We start from the raw sequence: 17486 nt of genomic DNA on the forward strand, positions 1-17486 counted from the left end.
TTTTATTCACCGTTCAGAACACCTTTGAAATGTCAGTAAAACTTTCAAATCTTGTAATAATATCCTTCCATCTAATCCTAGATCTCCCTTGAGGTTTTCCTACCAATAATATTTTTTTAATCAGTATGTGATCTCTTTTACGAGCGACAAGTTAAATGTCACGCCCACTTCTCAAAACATAGTTTTCTCCAGTCTAAAGTGCTAATAACATCTTCCATTCACAAAGCAATGTTTAGTCGACTGCTCGTTCACAAACATCCTTAATTTAGACTTACGAGGTGCGATCGAAAGGTTTCCAGACTGCGCGTATAAAAACCCGTACACTTATCTCAGGTATTAAATTCATCCATCACCCTCGAAGTAGTTCCCCTGGGAGTGAACACAACGATCCCAGCGCCGCTGCCAAGCCTGGAAGCATCCCTGGAAATCTTTCTTTGTCAGCCTGTCAAGCACCATCTGCGATTCTGCCTGAATCTCTTCTATCGTCTCAAATCTCCTTCCCTTTAGCTGAATTTTCATCTTTGGGAAGAGGAAGAAGTCACACGGAGCTTAGAAAGGAAGTTGGGGTCGGTTCTTGCAAGATCTTTGAGCTCCTGACAAACGAGAAGTCGATTCTGCTTCTGGTCCTCAGACAGGATGCGTCGCATGTGGAGTTCTTCCTTTAGAATCAGCTGACAGGTCCCATAGCCTATCCCAACAATGTCGCACAAGTCGTTGATGGTACGACGTCGATCTTCGTAACATTTTCGGGCGTTGTGCTCGAAGATGGTCGTCCAGAACGCTCGTCATCATCGACAGAGGTTCGGCCATTTTTAAAACGTGAATGCCACACAAAAGTTTGTGCACGACCCATTGCGGACTCCCCAAATGCTTGCTTTAGCATTTCATAGGTTTCCGTAGCCGTTTTGGCGAGTCTTTGGCAAAATTTGATGCACACGCCATTCCGAAATCGCAGGAGGGTCGGTGTAATGCACTACCAAAACGCCCGTAACTAAGAAACAAATCCTAATTCGATGATGTCGGCTGGCACACTGATTCACTATGAATGTAGGCCGCACCCCCTAGCGCCAGAAGCTCGTACTACATCCGGTTCGCCCTCTATTGACACAGTCTTGAAACTTTCCGATCGCACCTCGTAGAAGGGGTTCGAGTCCCACTCAAGGCATGGATGTTTGATCGCGTCGTTGTGTATAGGTAGAGGCCTTGCGTCGGGCTGATCACTCATCCAAGGAGTCCTACCATTATCCAAATAGATCAATCAAATAAATAAAAACCTCGACATCTACGGGTGAAAGATGGTGAGGGTGAGACTGTGACGTCAACAGATGTCGGCGTCCTTTCATTCCTGGGTCGTACGAAAAACATTTCGTTACCACTTTACCGCGAGTAAACATTTTCGACCAGGTCTTTGAAACCCAACACAAAGAACGCGGCGCGCCTCTGCGCATTAATACAAAACGTAACCAAAATACGACGACTCTAAGAAATGAGGATACGGACAAGAATATGGCAGGCAATACCTTGTGGTATTTCTGGAACGCCAGACTTCTGGCTTCAGTTGCGAGATATATAACACGTACGGTGACCAGTTTACGGGACGATGAACCTGCTTCGATTCCCGGTCTTCTACGAATATTCTGGTGGCCGCCCTGACTCATGTCTGATGACTACCAGAGGCTCTCATTACGGTCTCTGAGGAGGAACGGTGTCGAGGTGACACCTTGCTTCAGAATGGTAACTCAAAGTACGCAAAACATCTGCTCGGCGGAACCATACTTAAGAACAGAGGCGTCATTACAATTACTTAAGCATTTACTATAAAATACATAACACAAGTTGATTAGCTGTTTCTAAGTAGGTTTTTTTAATGAGCTAAGTGGCTGTGTCAGTGAAGGGACTAGCGTTCGAGTTATTGCCTACGTCACTGCGAGATTAGGTCCATGACACAGAATCTCATTAACATCTGATCGAAATATTGCCCTGATTTCCCCCTAAACATTTGCGACAACAGTTATTAAATAAATATTAATCTTGAGTAATAAGCTTTAACGACATTTCGGTAGTTTCGATCTAATCTCGTCTTAAAATGTCTGGTTTTCGTTTTATAGACAGATTTTTTTAAATAAAATTACATTTTACTTATTATGTGACGATAGTTATTTTAAACCCCGAGGACATTTGAACAAGATTTTAATAAGATATACATAATTTTTGTTAAAAAATTAGACTTTTTTAGACGTTAACTTACGATTAAACATGTTATATAATCAGAATCTTTTCAATACATTTCATTAGCATGTTTACAATATTTTTTACCAATATCTACTTTAAATTTAATTCATATCCAACACAATACGTTACTGACATGGTATACATAATCCCAACTTGAAGTTTCCTGTAATATTGTAGTGGGAAGTACATATAACACACTTTTTTTAAAACAAAATGTACTCAAGAGGAAATAATTGTATTACAATGGGTGTCGTACCCCAATTTTAGGCCTGTGGTACATGCCTCTGGTTCAGGGCTCCAATTATACCGTCACAAACTTCATTAAAACCCAAATTACTCTCGATTTTCTTCACGATAGAATGCGGAAATGTTTAAAACGACGAAAGCATGAACGGGCTAGAGCCAATTGGACGACAGACACTTCGCTAATGTTGTATGCTTGCGTTATGGAGGACTTATAGAACGCTCGAAAGCCGATCCCACCCTGGAGCAGGGTATCGATTAGTTGTCACTGCCTGCGGGTGTGCAGGAGGGAGGTTGGAGTAGCAGCAGGAGGGATGGAGGGTTGCAACACACCCTCACTTTAATCTCGTTAAAAGCAAAGTGACCGAACGCGTAGACGCACGTGTGGGTCCGCCCAACACGCTCGTTTCTCCACTCAGCTCAATTACAGCTTTTTTCTCTGACTGCTATCATAAACAGCATGGAGCCAACAGATGCAGAGAGCACCCCTACATTTCCCTCTGTGTGGTACTGTGACGAACAGAATCATCAGATGAATTTCGTATAAATGACATAACCTATAAAATAACTCCAGAAAAGTATTTATAATCGGAAATCAACATGTGAATTTGTCACGGGATTAAAAAAACTCACGAACAGAAGCTCACTGATGGATTTACATGTACGTGAGATTATATCAGAGGAAAATCCACGAATGATTAGTTACAGATGAGATTATGACAAACAGAAAGTGATTCTGTGAAAAAACATAAAACCAAAGATGATTTCAGCCATATATCAGACTACGCCTAACACAAACAATGAATACATTTCCTATAGAAACTCAGAAAGCCAATGAAATTTCGAACAAACAAAATAATAAATGAATTCTCCGTAGATAAAACTGTTGCCTTAAAATCGGTCAGTAAAAGGAGAAGATATTTCCAGTTTGAACCTAACCTCACACTTTAGACTAGTACCGTGATTCTCATTCTCTTGGAAATCGATATATCGATTTTTCTCACGTGAATCGAGAGCTGTAGTCAGAAAACTGATCTGAGGAAGACTAAAGCACAGATAACATCCTTTTTATGCGTACACTTTATGAACACTTACAGGACCGACCGTCTAAATATTTTGTCTTCCCGTCTGATTTCTAAGAACCTGAAAATTAATCTTGCCTGTTGTTTTGTATGGGTGCGAAACATGGTCTCTCACTCTGAGGGAGGAACACAGATTGCAGGTGTTGAGGAGGATATTTGGGCCTAAGAGGGAAGGCGATGGGGCATGGAGAAAACTGCATAATGACGAGCTTAAAAATCTGTACTCCTCCCCCAGTATTGTGAGGGTGATTAAGTCGAGAAGAATGAGATGGGCTGGGCATGTAGCGCGCATGGATGGGACAAGAGGTGTGCACCGGGTATTGGTTGGGAAGCCTGAGGGGAAGAGACCGCTGGGGAGACCTAGACGTAGATGGGAGGATAATGTCAGGCGGGATCTATGGGAGATAGGAGTTGAAGGAAACTGGATTTTGTTGGCCCAGGACAGGGTTCGGTGGAGGGCTTTGGTTAGTTCGGTGATGAACCTTCGGGTTCCCTAAGCCATCTGGTTGGTTGGGTCCACTATTTGGGAAGCCTGAGGGGAAGAGACCGCTGGGGAGACCTAGACGTAGATGGGAGGATAATCTCAGGCGGGATCTATGGGAGATAGGAGTTGAAGGAGACTGGATTTTGTTGGCCCAGGACAGGGTCCGGTGGAGGGCTTTGGTTAATTCGGTGATGAACCTTCGGGTTCCGTAAGCCATCTGGTTGGTTGGGTCCACTATTTGGGAAGCCTGAGGGGAAGAGACCTAGACGTAGATGGGAGGATAATCTCAGGCGGGATCTATGGGAGATAGGAGTTGAAGGAGACTGGATTTTGTTGGCCCAGGACAGGGTCCGGTGGAGGGCTTTGGTTAGTTTGGTGATGAAACTTCGGGTTCGGTAAACCATCTAGTTAGTTAGTTACAGGACTGACGGTGTCTGATCTGTCTGTCCTCATGATTCAACTCGAAACCGGTGGGCAGTTATTTATATAAATTGTCATGAATGTCGTGGCATTGGGGACTACTTTAACATCGAACTTTTTAACATAGTGAAAGTACGAACATCTGATGTGAGAGCTCACTAAAGAGTCTACAGAGTCCTAGAAATGATGTACGATAACAGATGTTGAAGAATTATTATACTTTTATAGTAAGTCTCTACGCAATACAAAACAAGATAGTGTCTGTATATAATAAGAGTAACTTCGTTCTGCTAAGATTCCATCTCGCAACCGCCTGCAAGAAATATAATACACTATCAGAGGAAACTGGAATCACTTATAGAATAAATTAATATTTACCTTTATTTAGGCAGATATGCGATTATCTCAAACCAGTTCCAGGGTAAAAATGCATCGATCTGTATTTTTGCTATACGTCTTAAGGGCACGGTGCTTAATCAGAGAGTCGATCATACTTAGAACTTATTTCTGTGACGTCTTATAAATAAAACTTAGCGACATGAATATTGTTCTGTTTGTCAGATGTTTCTCCTAATTCGAATAGCAAATCAAGATACGCCTTAAAAATAACAGGCAATATAAATAGGCCTATAAGAATAAATATCAATTTTATTGTATAATTCCTTGAAGAGTTTTCTGTAATCTGATAATTGTGTTGAAGAGGAATTAGAAAATGTAATTACAAAAAAATTAGGTAATGGTTATTTTATAGCAAAAACTCACTTCATTAAAATTTCGTTCGCTTGGTTACAAAACCGTTCAATGAACCACACAAGAAAGTTTAACAAAAGAACAGACTACAATTTTATTTTCCCTAACTGCGTCATACCTTCACCTCGCCCCACGACACAACTTTATTCCGATCCGTAAAGAGTTTTAACAACACTTAGAGCAGTGACATTTTGTAAGAGTATAATCCAATTATATAAGAACGCGTTTCTGTTGCAATTTTGCATGACTATTTTAGTCATGCAAAAGAACACAGTTCTATTGCGAGTTACGATGTATCTCTCTCATTTCGCGAGTTATATTTCAGTTATCCGAGAGAAGGGCATGACTTACGAAATGCGATCGGAAAGTTTCAAGACTGTGTCAATAGAGGGCGAACCGGATGTAGTACGAGCGTCTGCCGCTAGGGGGTGCGGCCTACATTCATAGTGAATCGGTGTGCCAGCCGGCATCATCGAATTAGGATTTGTTTCTTAGTTACGGGCGTTTTGGTAGTGCATTACACCGACCCTCCTGCGATTTCGGAATGGCGTGTGCATCAAATTTTGCCAAAGACTCGCCAAAACGGCTACGGAAACCTATGAAATGCTAAAACAAGCATTTGGGGAGTCCGCAATGGGTCGTGCACAAACTTTTGTGTGGCATTCACGTTTTAAAAATGGCCGAACCTCTGTCGATGATGACGAGCGTTCTGGACGACCATCTTCGAGCACAACGCCCGAAAATGTTACGAAGATCGACGTCGTACCATCAACGACTTGTGCGACATTGTTGGGATAGGCTATGGGACCTGTCAGCTGATTCTAAAGGAAGAACTCCACATGCGACGCATCCTGTCTGAGGACCAGAAGCAGAATCGACTTCTCGTTTGTCAGGAGCTCAAAGATCTTGCAAGAACCGAGCCCAACTTCCTTTCTAAGCTCCGTGTGACTTCTTCCTCTTCCCAAAGATAAAAATTCAGCTAAAGGGAAGGAGATTTGAGACGATAGAAGAGATTCAGGCAGAATCGCAGATGGTGCTTGACAGGCTGACAAAGAAAGATTTCCAGGGATGCTTCCAGGCTTGGCAGTGGCGCTGGGATCGTTGTGTTCACTCCCAGGGGAACTACTTCGAGGGTGATGGATGAATTTAATACCTGAGATAAGTGTACGGGTTTTTATAGGCGCAGTCTTGAAACTTTCCGATCGCACCTCGTATAACGCATTACTTTCTCAGGTACGTGATACACGGTAACTATTGTGACGTCAAATAGGCCTAAATTCATTTATAAATGTTACAGAGAAAGAGAGTTTTAGGTATCGCAGAGATTAGAATGTAGGACGTATAAAATTGTTCTTTTCGCCTTTTCTCATCTACTGAATTATAAAATTAAGTCTTCTACCTCAAGACGAATGTAGAAATCAGTTTTCGAAATGTTGTAGCCTAATATTAGTTTTATAATTTTCTTAGCTTAAACAATTGATAAAATCCAAAACATACGTACACTTTATAACGCACTATCGTCCAAGATCTTCAGATTTGAACCCAAAACGTAGAATAGTTAGTAATAAACCTTGATCGGATACGGTAATACTTCTGGATCACCTCCAGACACAACTGTGTTGTCCACTATTTCATCTCTGACCGATGTAAACATCAAAAGCATCACTTCAAACAATAAAGTTGATCTATTATATGAAAATATCTGGACACGACCTCCAAAACTACACTACGAAAAATTGTAAGAAATTGTAATTGAGTTTTAAATTTAATATAATTTTACACCTGATGATGGCTTAATAAAACCGAAACATGTTGTAACTGTTCCAATTGTAAATCGATTATTCGATATGGAACACAGAATTATATTTTAATTATCTTATTTTAAATACATTGTGATTTGACGGAATAACCAAATAATTTAATTTTAACCCAAAACGTAGGTTTTTAAGGAAAGAACGTCTCTCTCTCTCTGTAGCAATGCTTGGGCTGATTTGTAACATTTTGCACGTGAGTTCTTTGTTGATTTTGTGAATCTCAGTAACCTTGAAGATGCACACCCATTCGTAAAAGACAATTATACAGGATAAAAATTTTCGTCTGGAGCTCCTTAGGTAAATATTCATTATAGCGGAAAATATTTCACCTTCCTGGTTGATGTTCGCCCGAGAAATCCCTTCAGTGGTTTCGAGATTAAACAGGAGAATTTTCAGTGTTACATAACCTCTGTACTTGAAAATCCATTCGTAATTCGTGCAAATTATGGCTAAGAATGAAGGAAGACAAGAATTGTACATATTTGCCACTTTGAAACACAACTATTTCAGAACAAGATCCATTATTACCTGACAACCTGACATTTTGTGACGTCATGAACGCCTATATGACATCGGTTATATTTTTGTAGCGATAAGGATCGAACCCCGAACCTCTGATTGCTATACACGTTTAAACTTTCACAGATATGGGAAAAACGAAAAAAAAAATACGTAAACTTAAATTTGTATAACTGCACTCGAAAATTTTTCTTAAATAAATTAAAAAATGAAACTATTAGTGGCTGAAAGTAACTGTTTGTAAATTGGTTACTACTCGTTTTTTTTTTTAAAAAAAGATTTTAGAGACGGTACAATGATTCCATTGACACATAACTCTGTTTGCAACTTAACAGATCCATTCTCTGTTCTTAAAGACCGGCATTCAGAATGTTTATGTAGATGGAATGATGAAGGTATCAAAATATAAATAGGAAATCAGAGTTGTTTATGAATATTTGTTTTGTAGATAGCGGCTTGGGTCCAATCACTATCTAATCTGACGTATTTACAATAGTGGGGAATGCTGGGAAGAGTAGTGATGACATCTACGTTGCAGAGCATGAAACTGCTTGACTTAAAGCTTTCGATAAACACGAAATAAATTTGATTCACTTTGCCCTGGCAACTTGGGGGATACTTTTTGAGGGGGGGGGGGGGAGGTTCCAGATTAAGCTCCTCTAATGAAATGTGTGGGATTACAATCGCATGAATCAGTCACGACAAATTCGATGTACACACGAGGACATCCAAACTTTCTAAAATAACGTTAAAAAAACAATTGACGTAAGTAACTTAAATAAACTTAGACGTAATAATAATCACCACATTTTAAGAAACTAATTTGGAAAATCTTACTTAAGTGCTGTTTGTTTTGATATGGTTAGTAATATTTGTACAACAGTACATGTTACATGAAGTGTTATAAATAATTTAAATCTACGAATTTTAAGCTCACAGGCCTAAAATACGATGGGGTCCAGTACCTCGCTACATTAATCATCTCAAGTCGGAAGTTTGTCTGAGTAATATTAAAAAATTCTCACGTTCATAACACAATGCTTCTACAACGATGTTCCGAAAATTAGTCTGTTAATGCTCTTTTTTTTAGAATTAATATCTGTAAAAAAATGTTAAATTTTTGTGAGCATTACGCAGAATTATTGGTTCTTAAAGCAGGTAGTAGTTGAATAAATCTCCATTAGGCTTTAAACAATTTTAGGTTTTACATAAAAGCCTCGTCCATAATTAATTAAAAACTTGACTGGTTGTAAAAAAACGCATTTAACTAAGTCTGTAGTGGGTCTCACTCGACTTTCTTACACTAAATTGTAGGTAATTATTACTCTACTAAATTAAAATAAGGTATTAGGTTAATATAATATTTGCATTTAAATAAAAAATCATTTTTGTTGTTGCTTTAGTATAATTAATATTACATTCTACATAGCTTCTACATATGAAAACGTAAAACCTGATGTAAAATTAATAACTTAATTAATACGCATAATGAGAACCTTTGCTTTATTCCAAAGTGGAACAAGCCTACTGACTGGCTGATAGACCCTGGCCGAGCTGCCTGGACCGTGATTGGTCTTGGGGTGTCTTGTATACTGAGGACCACCACAGACAACATGCCTTCTGTACGTACAAGTTTTGTCATGACATATCTACCTGAATTTTAAAAAACCTTACCAAATTCGTAACGTATCAAGCATTAGTTAATTGTGATCATGAACAAGGCAGAGTTTGAAGGCGAAGCAACTATCCCTTGATGACGTTATTTAATGTTTATGAACGCTGGAGTCACAGGTTCGAATCTCTATTGGAAAAATTAACTTATATGTACGCCTATGTTTATAATGGTTATTTGTTCTGTAATGACGCAAAACTTGTAAATAGATCAGACTTGTATAAAAGAGTTCTAACAAAAAATTCTAATTCTAATGGGCAGAAAAATCCAAATTGATAACAGAATAAGTTCTGCAAATCTAAACATCTGCGCAGATGTAGAATGTTTTTGAAAAAGTGTCATGTGTCAGATTTTATACACCGTGAAGCGATATCAGGCTTTTAAACGGAAATAATATAAAACTCGCTTAACTACAGAAATATCTTAAGTTCAGTGTCACTGATTTTAGAGACACAAAATGATTATTTTCAAATTCTGTATTCTATACCGCAGTTGGTAATAAAGCGGATTATTTACAGCGTTTATATAAAATGTCCAACCTCAATCACACGTCCAAATACACACAGAAACTATTTCAGATGATATTTAAATATACTAATATTTCCATCAAGATATCTGGAACGGTTTAAAAATAATTTAACACTCTTAGGATTATATTTGTCATGATACAGACACGTAATAAATTAAATCCAGTTCACTTAAAATTTTTAAGTGATAATATATTATGCGTGAGTTTGTTTAGCCGTGGTCTGTATTAATTCAAGAAATAAATAAATAAATACAACACAAGTGTTTACTCAAAATATGGGACAGAAACAACGCTTTCAAAATTTTTTAAACCAGTCACAAAATAAAACCAAGATTAGTACAAGTTGCGGAGAAGGATATCGAGACATATTTCCGTGGTCACCACCGAACATTGTGGGACATGGCCGCTTATGTCAGAGAATGTACAGCGGCCATATGTCGCACTGAACATCGCGGACGAAAGCTAACACACGGCTGATACCGGCCACCTGATGACTTCCAAAAATATTATAGACGTAACAGATGTGATTCGAGAAGAATTCTTTTATTTTAGGACGGGATATTTCTCATTTTGAAACGTCTGAAAAATTAAAGTATCAGCGTGAATGAGTAGAACAAACATTGTATATATTTATGAGACTCGCATCACATAACAAACTTCACCAAACACTCGGCTTACCAGTGATTTATCAGATACAAAATGGGGCAAATACAATTTGTAGTAATCAAATATAAAGCGACCAATGAACAAGAAGGAACAGCTGTAAGTTTCCATTTCATTCACGAAGAAGTTTATACATGTAAATGGTAGTATTATCTGTCAATGCTGGAAAGAAATTTACGTGATACTTTAAAATAGGTAGATTATTGATTTATTTAATTTATGAGATGATAACGTTGCGTCATATTGTGATGATTATAATTGTTTAATTTTTTAATGATTATAATTGTTTAATTTTAACCGTCTAATCACAATAAAATATTTTATTAAATATTAAAATATTATTACTACAATTAACATTTAATATTTAAAATGTTTAAAATATATTAAAATTAGATTAGACGGTTAAAATTAAACAATTATTTAATTTATTTCTTTATTAATTCTTGCGTACGTCACTGCTTCGAATGAGAGAATGATAATGATGAATAATGAATTGGAAAAGAGTTTTCTCGGGTTCTGGCTACAGGATACTGCCTGCGAAAAACGACGGCTTCTGCAAGAAAGCTGACCAAACAGTAATGTGGACAGTCGAGAAGGGCAACTTTTGAAATCGGGGGTTGGAGGTTGACATCCAGCGAGCTAACAGCTCATGACCATAACACTTACATAATAATTATAGAGAGGGATTCTTTGAAACGACCCAAAGTACAAGGAAAATTCCTAAGGCCCGTTCACACACGGGAGCCTCAGAGTGCGACCCGGGAGTGGAGGTCTCGTCCGACGTTATCTGTCCGGTTCGCACTCCTTTAAAAATTATCGAGGGACCATGACAAAAATCGAATATATCCGAATGTGAGTGTTGCAGGTCCGGAAATGTTCACGGAACCATTACTGTCCAAAAAATGTTATCCTGTGACACACGTGGTCGGCACATTAAAATAGTAAATCAAATAAATATACTATTCTATGACAATGCAGGCAATTTATTGATGAATACGTATCGTATGTGTAATGGAAAACAAACGATAAAGAAATGTGGTTAATGAACGGTCGAATAAACAAATTCAAATCACGTGATGATGGCTGTCCTCTGATATGTAGCACAGCTTGGACTGGTAGCTAATTGGTCATCCATTGCCCTGTTCACACTCGTGGAATCAGAAAAATCCCCTGAAACGTCAGCCAACACCTACCAGAATACAAGACCTGATGCTGAAATCCGGAGTTTTCATGCAAAAATAGCGAAAATGCTCGCTGGCCACTTTAACGGACGAATGGGCCGATTTGTCGGCCGGAAAATAAGAACAAGAAAGTTTACTCTACCTGAGTTGGATCCCTCATTGTTGTTGTTGTTGTTGTTATTATTATTGTTGTTGTTGTTAACGTTGGTCGTGTTGTTGTTGTTCTCGCTGTTGGTCGCCTTCTCCAGGACTTCGTGGTCTTCCTTGCAGAAGAGGCCGTCTTCCCTCAGGGCAAATTCGTCGCCCGGAATCAGCTGCCGCTCGCAGGCGCTGCACCGGAAACACTCGATGTGGTAGATTTTCGTCTTCGCCCGCATTACGAAGTCGTTTCTGCTGAAGCTGAGGCCACATTTGTCGCACTTCGTCCCGAATAGCCTGCGCACGAGAACCATCTCATGAGAAACGTGCTTCGACTATTGTCTTACCAAATATTTAGTTATCAAAAAGTCTGTTTCCTCAGATTTAAGGTTATGACGAGCTGTCTTCTGGAATGCGACGTTTAACGACGTTTCAGACTTACCTGCCTCCGATATCAATGTTCTAAGGCGATAGCTTCACTCTCGGTTCGTATTCGCGAGATCTTTGGTTCGAATCTCGGCTCAGAGGCGGATATTTTCGCTGGGTTAATTAATTTTTTCCCGAGTTCCACAAATCATTCCAATGTCGAAAAAAATCAAAAACTCTTTGACAGCATTGTTTTTAACTGAGTACTGTACGAAGCTATTAATTGTAATATATTTATAAATAGTTATTTAGAGAAGATTTGAATGAAACGGCCTATTTTAAGGTAAGTTATTGTCTTGATATTTTTGTGGAGGAACGGAGGAAAACAAAGAAATGTGTTCCTGGCTGGCGGTCAGACGTATAAAAACTGTACCGATTAGCTTGGTCCATCTAACTACCCCAAATGTGTTAACTTTTATTTTATTATAAATATATATTCTGCACAGAAAACATGGATACAAGTTACGTTTCTTGAGCTCAAAGTAAAACCCAAAAACGAGAACTGTGTGTGTTCTCTGTGAATGCGGAAGCCGGCTGCATGCGGTCTCTGCCAGACAGAGCAACGTGTGTCGTATCACTTGGTCCTAGTGACAGCTGTTCCGCTGATCCAGTTCCCAACCCCCAGGGAAAACAAGGCAGCCAGCCTAAAGGGTCGTGGGTTCACATCCCTTGTGGTGAGATCGAATTCCACCACCTAGCGCCACACACGATGACATACTCGCAGCATCCCGTATGCCACGGACCTGAGCGGTTTATAGGGGTCCACTGAATTATGACGTTTATAACAGCAAAAACATTTTACGTCCTCAAGCCAAGAGACGGAATTTGAGGTTTACATGGCGGGGAGTCTGAAGATCAGTGGTATTCAACCTTTTTTGTTCGCGTACCCCCAGATGTAATTTCTCTTCAACTTTGTACCCCCAAAGTTGTTGGTGTATAATTCAAGTTATACATAGTATATAATCTCCCAAATCGAATGTCCTTACGTCTGGTTCTCCTGTGGCTAACCCTAAATCTGACCCTGATTATTCAGTTTTTATCATAAAATAATATATATATTTTTTAAATTTCACGTACCCCCTAAGATGTCTTCGCGTACCCCCAGATATAATTTCTCTTCAACTTTGTACCCCCAAAGTTGTTGGTGTATAATTCAAGTTATACGCAGTATATAATCTACATCTAAAATAAATTAAATAAATTCCATTACTGATTATTCAGTGTTTATCATAAAATAATATATTTTTTTTAAATTTCACGTACCCCCTAAGATGTCTTCGCGTACCCCCAGATATAATTTCTCTTCAACTTTGTACCCCCAAAGTTGTTGGTGTATAATTCAAGTTATACATAGTATATAATCTCCCAAATCGAATGTCCTTACGTCTGGTTCTCCTGTGGCTAACCCTAAATCTGACCCTGATTATTCAGTTTTTATCATAAAATAATATATATATTTTTTAAATTTCACGTACCCCCTAAGATGTCTTCGCGTACCCCCAGATATAATTTCTCTTCAACTTTGTACCCCCAAAGTTGTTGGTGTATAATTCAAGTTATACGCAGTATATAATCTACATCTAAAATAAATTAAATAAATTCCATTACTGATTATTCAGTGTTTATCATAAAATATATTTTTTTTTTAAATTTCACGTACCCCGTAAGATGTCTTCGCGTACCCCCAGATATAATTTCTCTTCAACTTTGTACCCCCAAAGTTGTTGGTGTATAATTCAAGTTATACATAGTATATAATCTACATCTAAAATAAATTAAATAAATTACATTACTGATTATTCAGTGTTTATCATAAAATAATATTTTTTTTAAATTTCACGTACCCCCTAAGATGTCTTCGCGTACCCCCGGGGGTACGCGTATCCCTGAAACGCTGGTAAACTTCTACCAGACTACACGGCGCTACAGTCCAGAAGACACCCATCTTCAGGTGACGGCAGTATTTGGAAGAAAGTCCTTATGTACGGATTAAGCTCCTAATGTGGACTACCAGTACATTCAGGTAACAAATTATGTCAACACTGTCATGAAACGAAGCCGATTAAATGCGGAGGTCAAGTATCGCTCGCTCGGGTGAGTTTAATTCTTTGTTAGTTGTGTTTTTCCACAAAGGACACGTCTGTACTCGCAGTGGTATCATACAAGATGTTAAAATACAAAAAATGCTTTGTTCCTATATAAATTTGCACTTCGGATGATTTTAAGCATTGATATCAATGTTTTTTTTTTCCAATTTAAAGCGGTGTGGAGTTCCATAAAAGGACTATAATAATTCTGTTTATACAGTTATTCCAAATCAGGTTCCATATTATTCAGTGGACATACTTGTGTATTTATGACATTTTTAAAGAAAAATCTGAGTTTCGTAACGCATGTCAAAATGTGTAATTTCATATTTTAATTTTTTTTGAAATTCAATGTTTCGACAAACAATTGCTTACTTATGTAGGATTTGGGATTTTTACAGCGGTGAGTCTCAAGATTGCAGTCTTCTGGGTTACTGCGTTGTGTAGTCTGGTAGATTTCCACAAACGTTTCAGAGGTCATACTGCCTCCGTCATCAGGGCGATGAATTCGTAAATGTTTAAAAAATAACTTGGGTAAATATTTGATGACGTGTCTCAATATCATAGCAGTATCAACTGAACGACCCCCCCCCCCTCCCCGGAGATGTGGCCCAATATGATGACAAAACACAGCTCAACATGATGTCACTTATCACAATTTCTGAGCTATCGTTAATACATAAGAACTATTGCTATAATAATTACACTATCATGACGTGATACAATGAGATAGAGTTCGAATACCACTCGTTGCAAGGGCACGGCGGGGATGTCGGTTTATACAGACAGCTACTTTATCGTCATTGTAGCAAACATCTCCAGCGAACGGATTCGGGACTGTTCGGGCTCGTGAAGACGTCCACATTCATTGAGCACAAAAACGCATCCTTATAGCCGGCCTGAAAACTCTATATTCTGCGGAAGGCCATATTTTCTACAAATTACAAGCTTATTTATGTATAAATTCACCATCAAAATAAAAATTTAACATGCAGAATCGACAGACATGAGATTACTACATTTACTGCCAATGATTATGGAGTCAAATATTGTCATTGGCTGTATAAAGTGGTAATGAGTGACATAACTCGATCGCCTAAGAAGTAGCAGCTAAACTGTTGGAAAAACATGCCGGTCCTATCACATTGTACAAACATTCAAATTGACGGTAGCCTATCTGGTGTCACAGTAGGCGGACATTACTCGTTCAAACACGCGCTGGCGTGATTAGGACAATAACGGAGACACTTGTGAATAGGACGAAGGAGCAAACATCGATGGTGTTTGGCAGAACAGATTCATTAGGATTTAGTTTCGGAATTCCTTATTTTTACAAACATTTGAGATTGAATGATTTGTATATTCTAACAGAACCTAAGGAGGGGGGGGGGGCTATGTCTCTAACGACATCAGCAGTTTTTGAGTGCCCGAACGGGGAACTGACACAGAACTTTCTAAAGACAAAACCGGGCATAAAATCTAATCCTCCCCCCGCAAAATTAACATCTTATAGAAAATATGACAAATTATTTACAAAAGTTTGCCAAAATATTGAATGGTCGCTCTAGTAACGAACTTCCCTTGCGAAATCCAAAATAATTTGTCATTTGATTGTTCGCGAGCTGTTGTTCATCGCTTAAATCTAAATTTAAAAAGGCAAATCTACCATTACCCTACATAACGACCCCGGCCCACAATTGCCCTTATATTTTAGGACTACGCACCTGATGCTGAGTACACTACATAACCATTACCCAACTAACCAATCTACTAACAAACCAAATAACTAACTTGTCAATACGCCAAACAAATGATTATCTCTGTGGTAATGAAACAGACACTCGACACTGCTAAAAACTACTCAGCCACTCCCGTTTCCTCAGTGACTGCGATATTGTTTGGGGAAATAGCGGCTGAAACACACTTTCCTCTGTAGAGGTCAAAAATCAGTTGAGGTTAACCTACACGCCCAACTACACCTTTAATTAAGAATGTTTGTTTAGCCACACGGAAAAGCATCGTACCGTTACGCTACACAACAGTCTTTTGTTATCTACAGGCCCAGCTGTAAAGCAGAGGTCACGAATGGGTAGGAGCTATACAATCCCCGACTCCCAAGAGTCAACAGCTTAACTTTTCTTACTCTAGAACAGAATTTTGGAAAAGCATCGCAAAGTCTGCGATAGAAATGAGTTGTTAAATTTAACCATCACGTCGATACCAAAATGCATGTGAGACACGAATCTCTTAATTATATTATTTATAAGATATTGTTTAATTTTTGGTATTTTTATGGTAAGAAATGTATAATCCATGGCGGTTCACGCGCAAGGCCCTATAATCAACCAATAAAGGATAATATAGCTTGTTTGTTGGGGGGTATGAGCTGTGACCTTGAACTCTACTTAACTCGCGGCAAGGCTACCGAGCATCCTGTCTGAGGACCAGAAGCAGAATCGACTTCTCGTTTGTCAGGAGCTCAAAGATCTTGCAAGAACCGACCCCAACTTCCTTTCTAAGCTCCGTGTGACTTCTTCCTCTTCCCAAAGATGAAAATTCAGCTAAAGGGAAGGATATTTGAGACGATAGAAGAGATTCAGGCAGAATCGCAGATGGTGCTTGACAGGCTGACAAAGAAAGATTTCCAGGGATGCTTCCAGGCTTGGCAGAGGCGCTGGGATGGTTGTGTTCACTCCCAGGGGAACTACTTCGAGGGTGATGGATGAATTTAATACCTGAGATAAGTGTACGGGTTTTTATACGCGCAGTCTTGAAACTTTCCGATCGCACATCGTAACCATTGGTTTTTGTCGGGATATACCACGTGAATTTTGTTTTTGACGGTAGCTCCAAAGTGAAGTTAAGGCTCGTGTTATGTTGGAAACCGCCACAACCCCTCGTGAGGGTACGCGAATATTTGACCGACCAAAGCAAAGTGAAGAGAGTGGATACCTAAACAAACACATCGAAAGGATCTTCAAATAAACACAACCCATATAAAGGAAAGGGCCCAACTTTTCTGTCATCCGTAACACGAAATAAAAATAGCTGACTGCTGTGTGAATCGACTAAAGTCTGCAAATCCCACCCTCTGTTACCAGCGGCTCCGGTTCAGGCTAACAAAACAATGCACAAGCCAGCATATTGTGGCACCGACAAAATGTTCCAAATATTACACCGTTGTTTCAAAAGAATGCGTAAGAATTATAAAATAAATTAAATTAAAGCCGTCCCTCTACACGTCTA

At 38.9% G+C, this 17486-nt stretch overlaps 1 protein-coding gene across 3 annotated transcripts in view; it reads right to left on the bottom strand.

Annotated features, from left to right (window-relative positions):
* Window positions 1-17486, bottom strand: part of tup (LIM1_Isl and LIM2_Isl domain-containing protein tup) — a 172138-nt gene that overhangs the window by 58828 nt on the left and 95824 nt on the right. For all 3 annotated transcript variants that reach the window (XM_087343371.1, XM_087343370.1, XM_087343369.1), the window contains exon 3: window positions 11732-12024. In XM_087343371.1, the coding sequence (XP_087199497.1) occupies window positions 11732-12024 (293 nt within the window). The remainder of the gene's footprint in view (window positions 1-11731; window positions 12025-17486) is intronic.

This window comes from Zootermopsis nevadensis, unplaced genomic scaffold (assembly GCF_977971745.1).
Source record: "Zootermopsis nevadensis isolate Lab colony 2312 unplaced genomic scaffold, Znev_1.0 Znev_ptg000005l, whole genome shotgun sequence".
Classification (NCBI taxonomy): Eukaryota; Metazoa; Arthropoda; class Insecta; order Blattodea; family Termopsidae; genus Zootermopsis; species Zootermopsis nevadensis.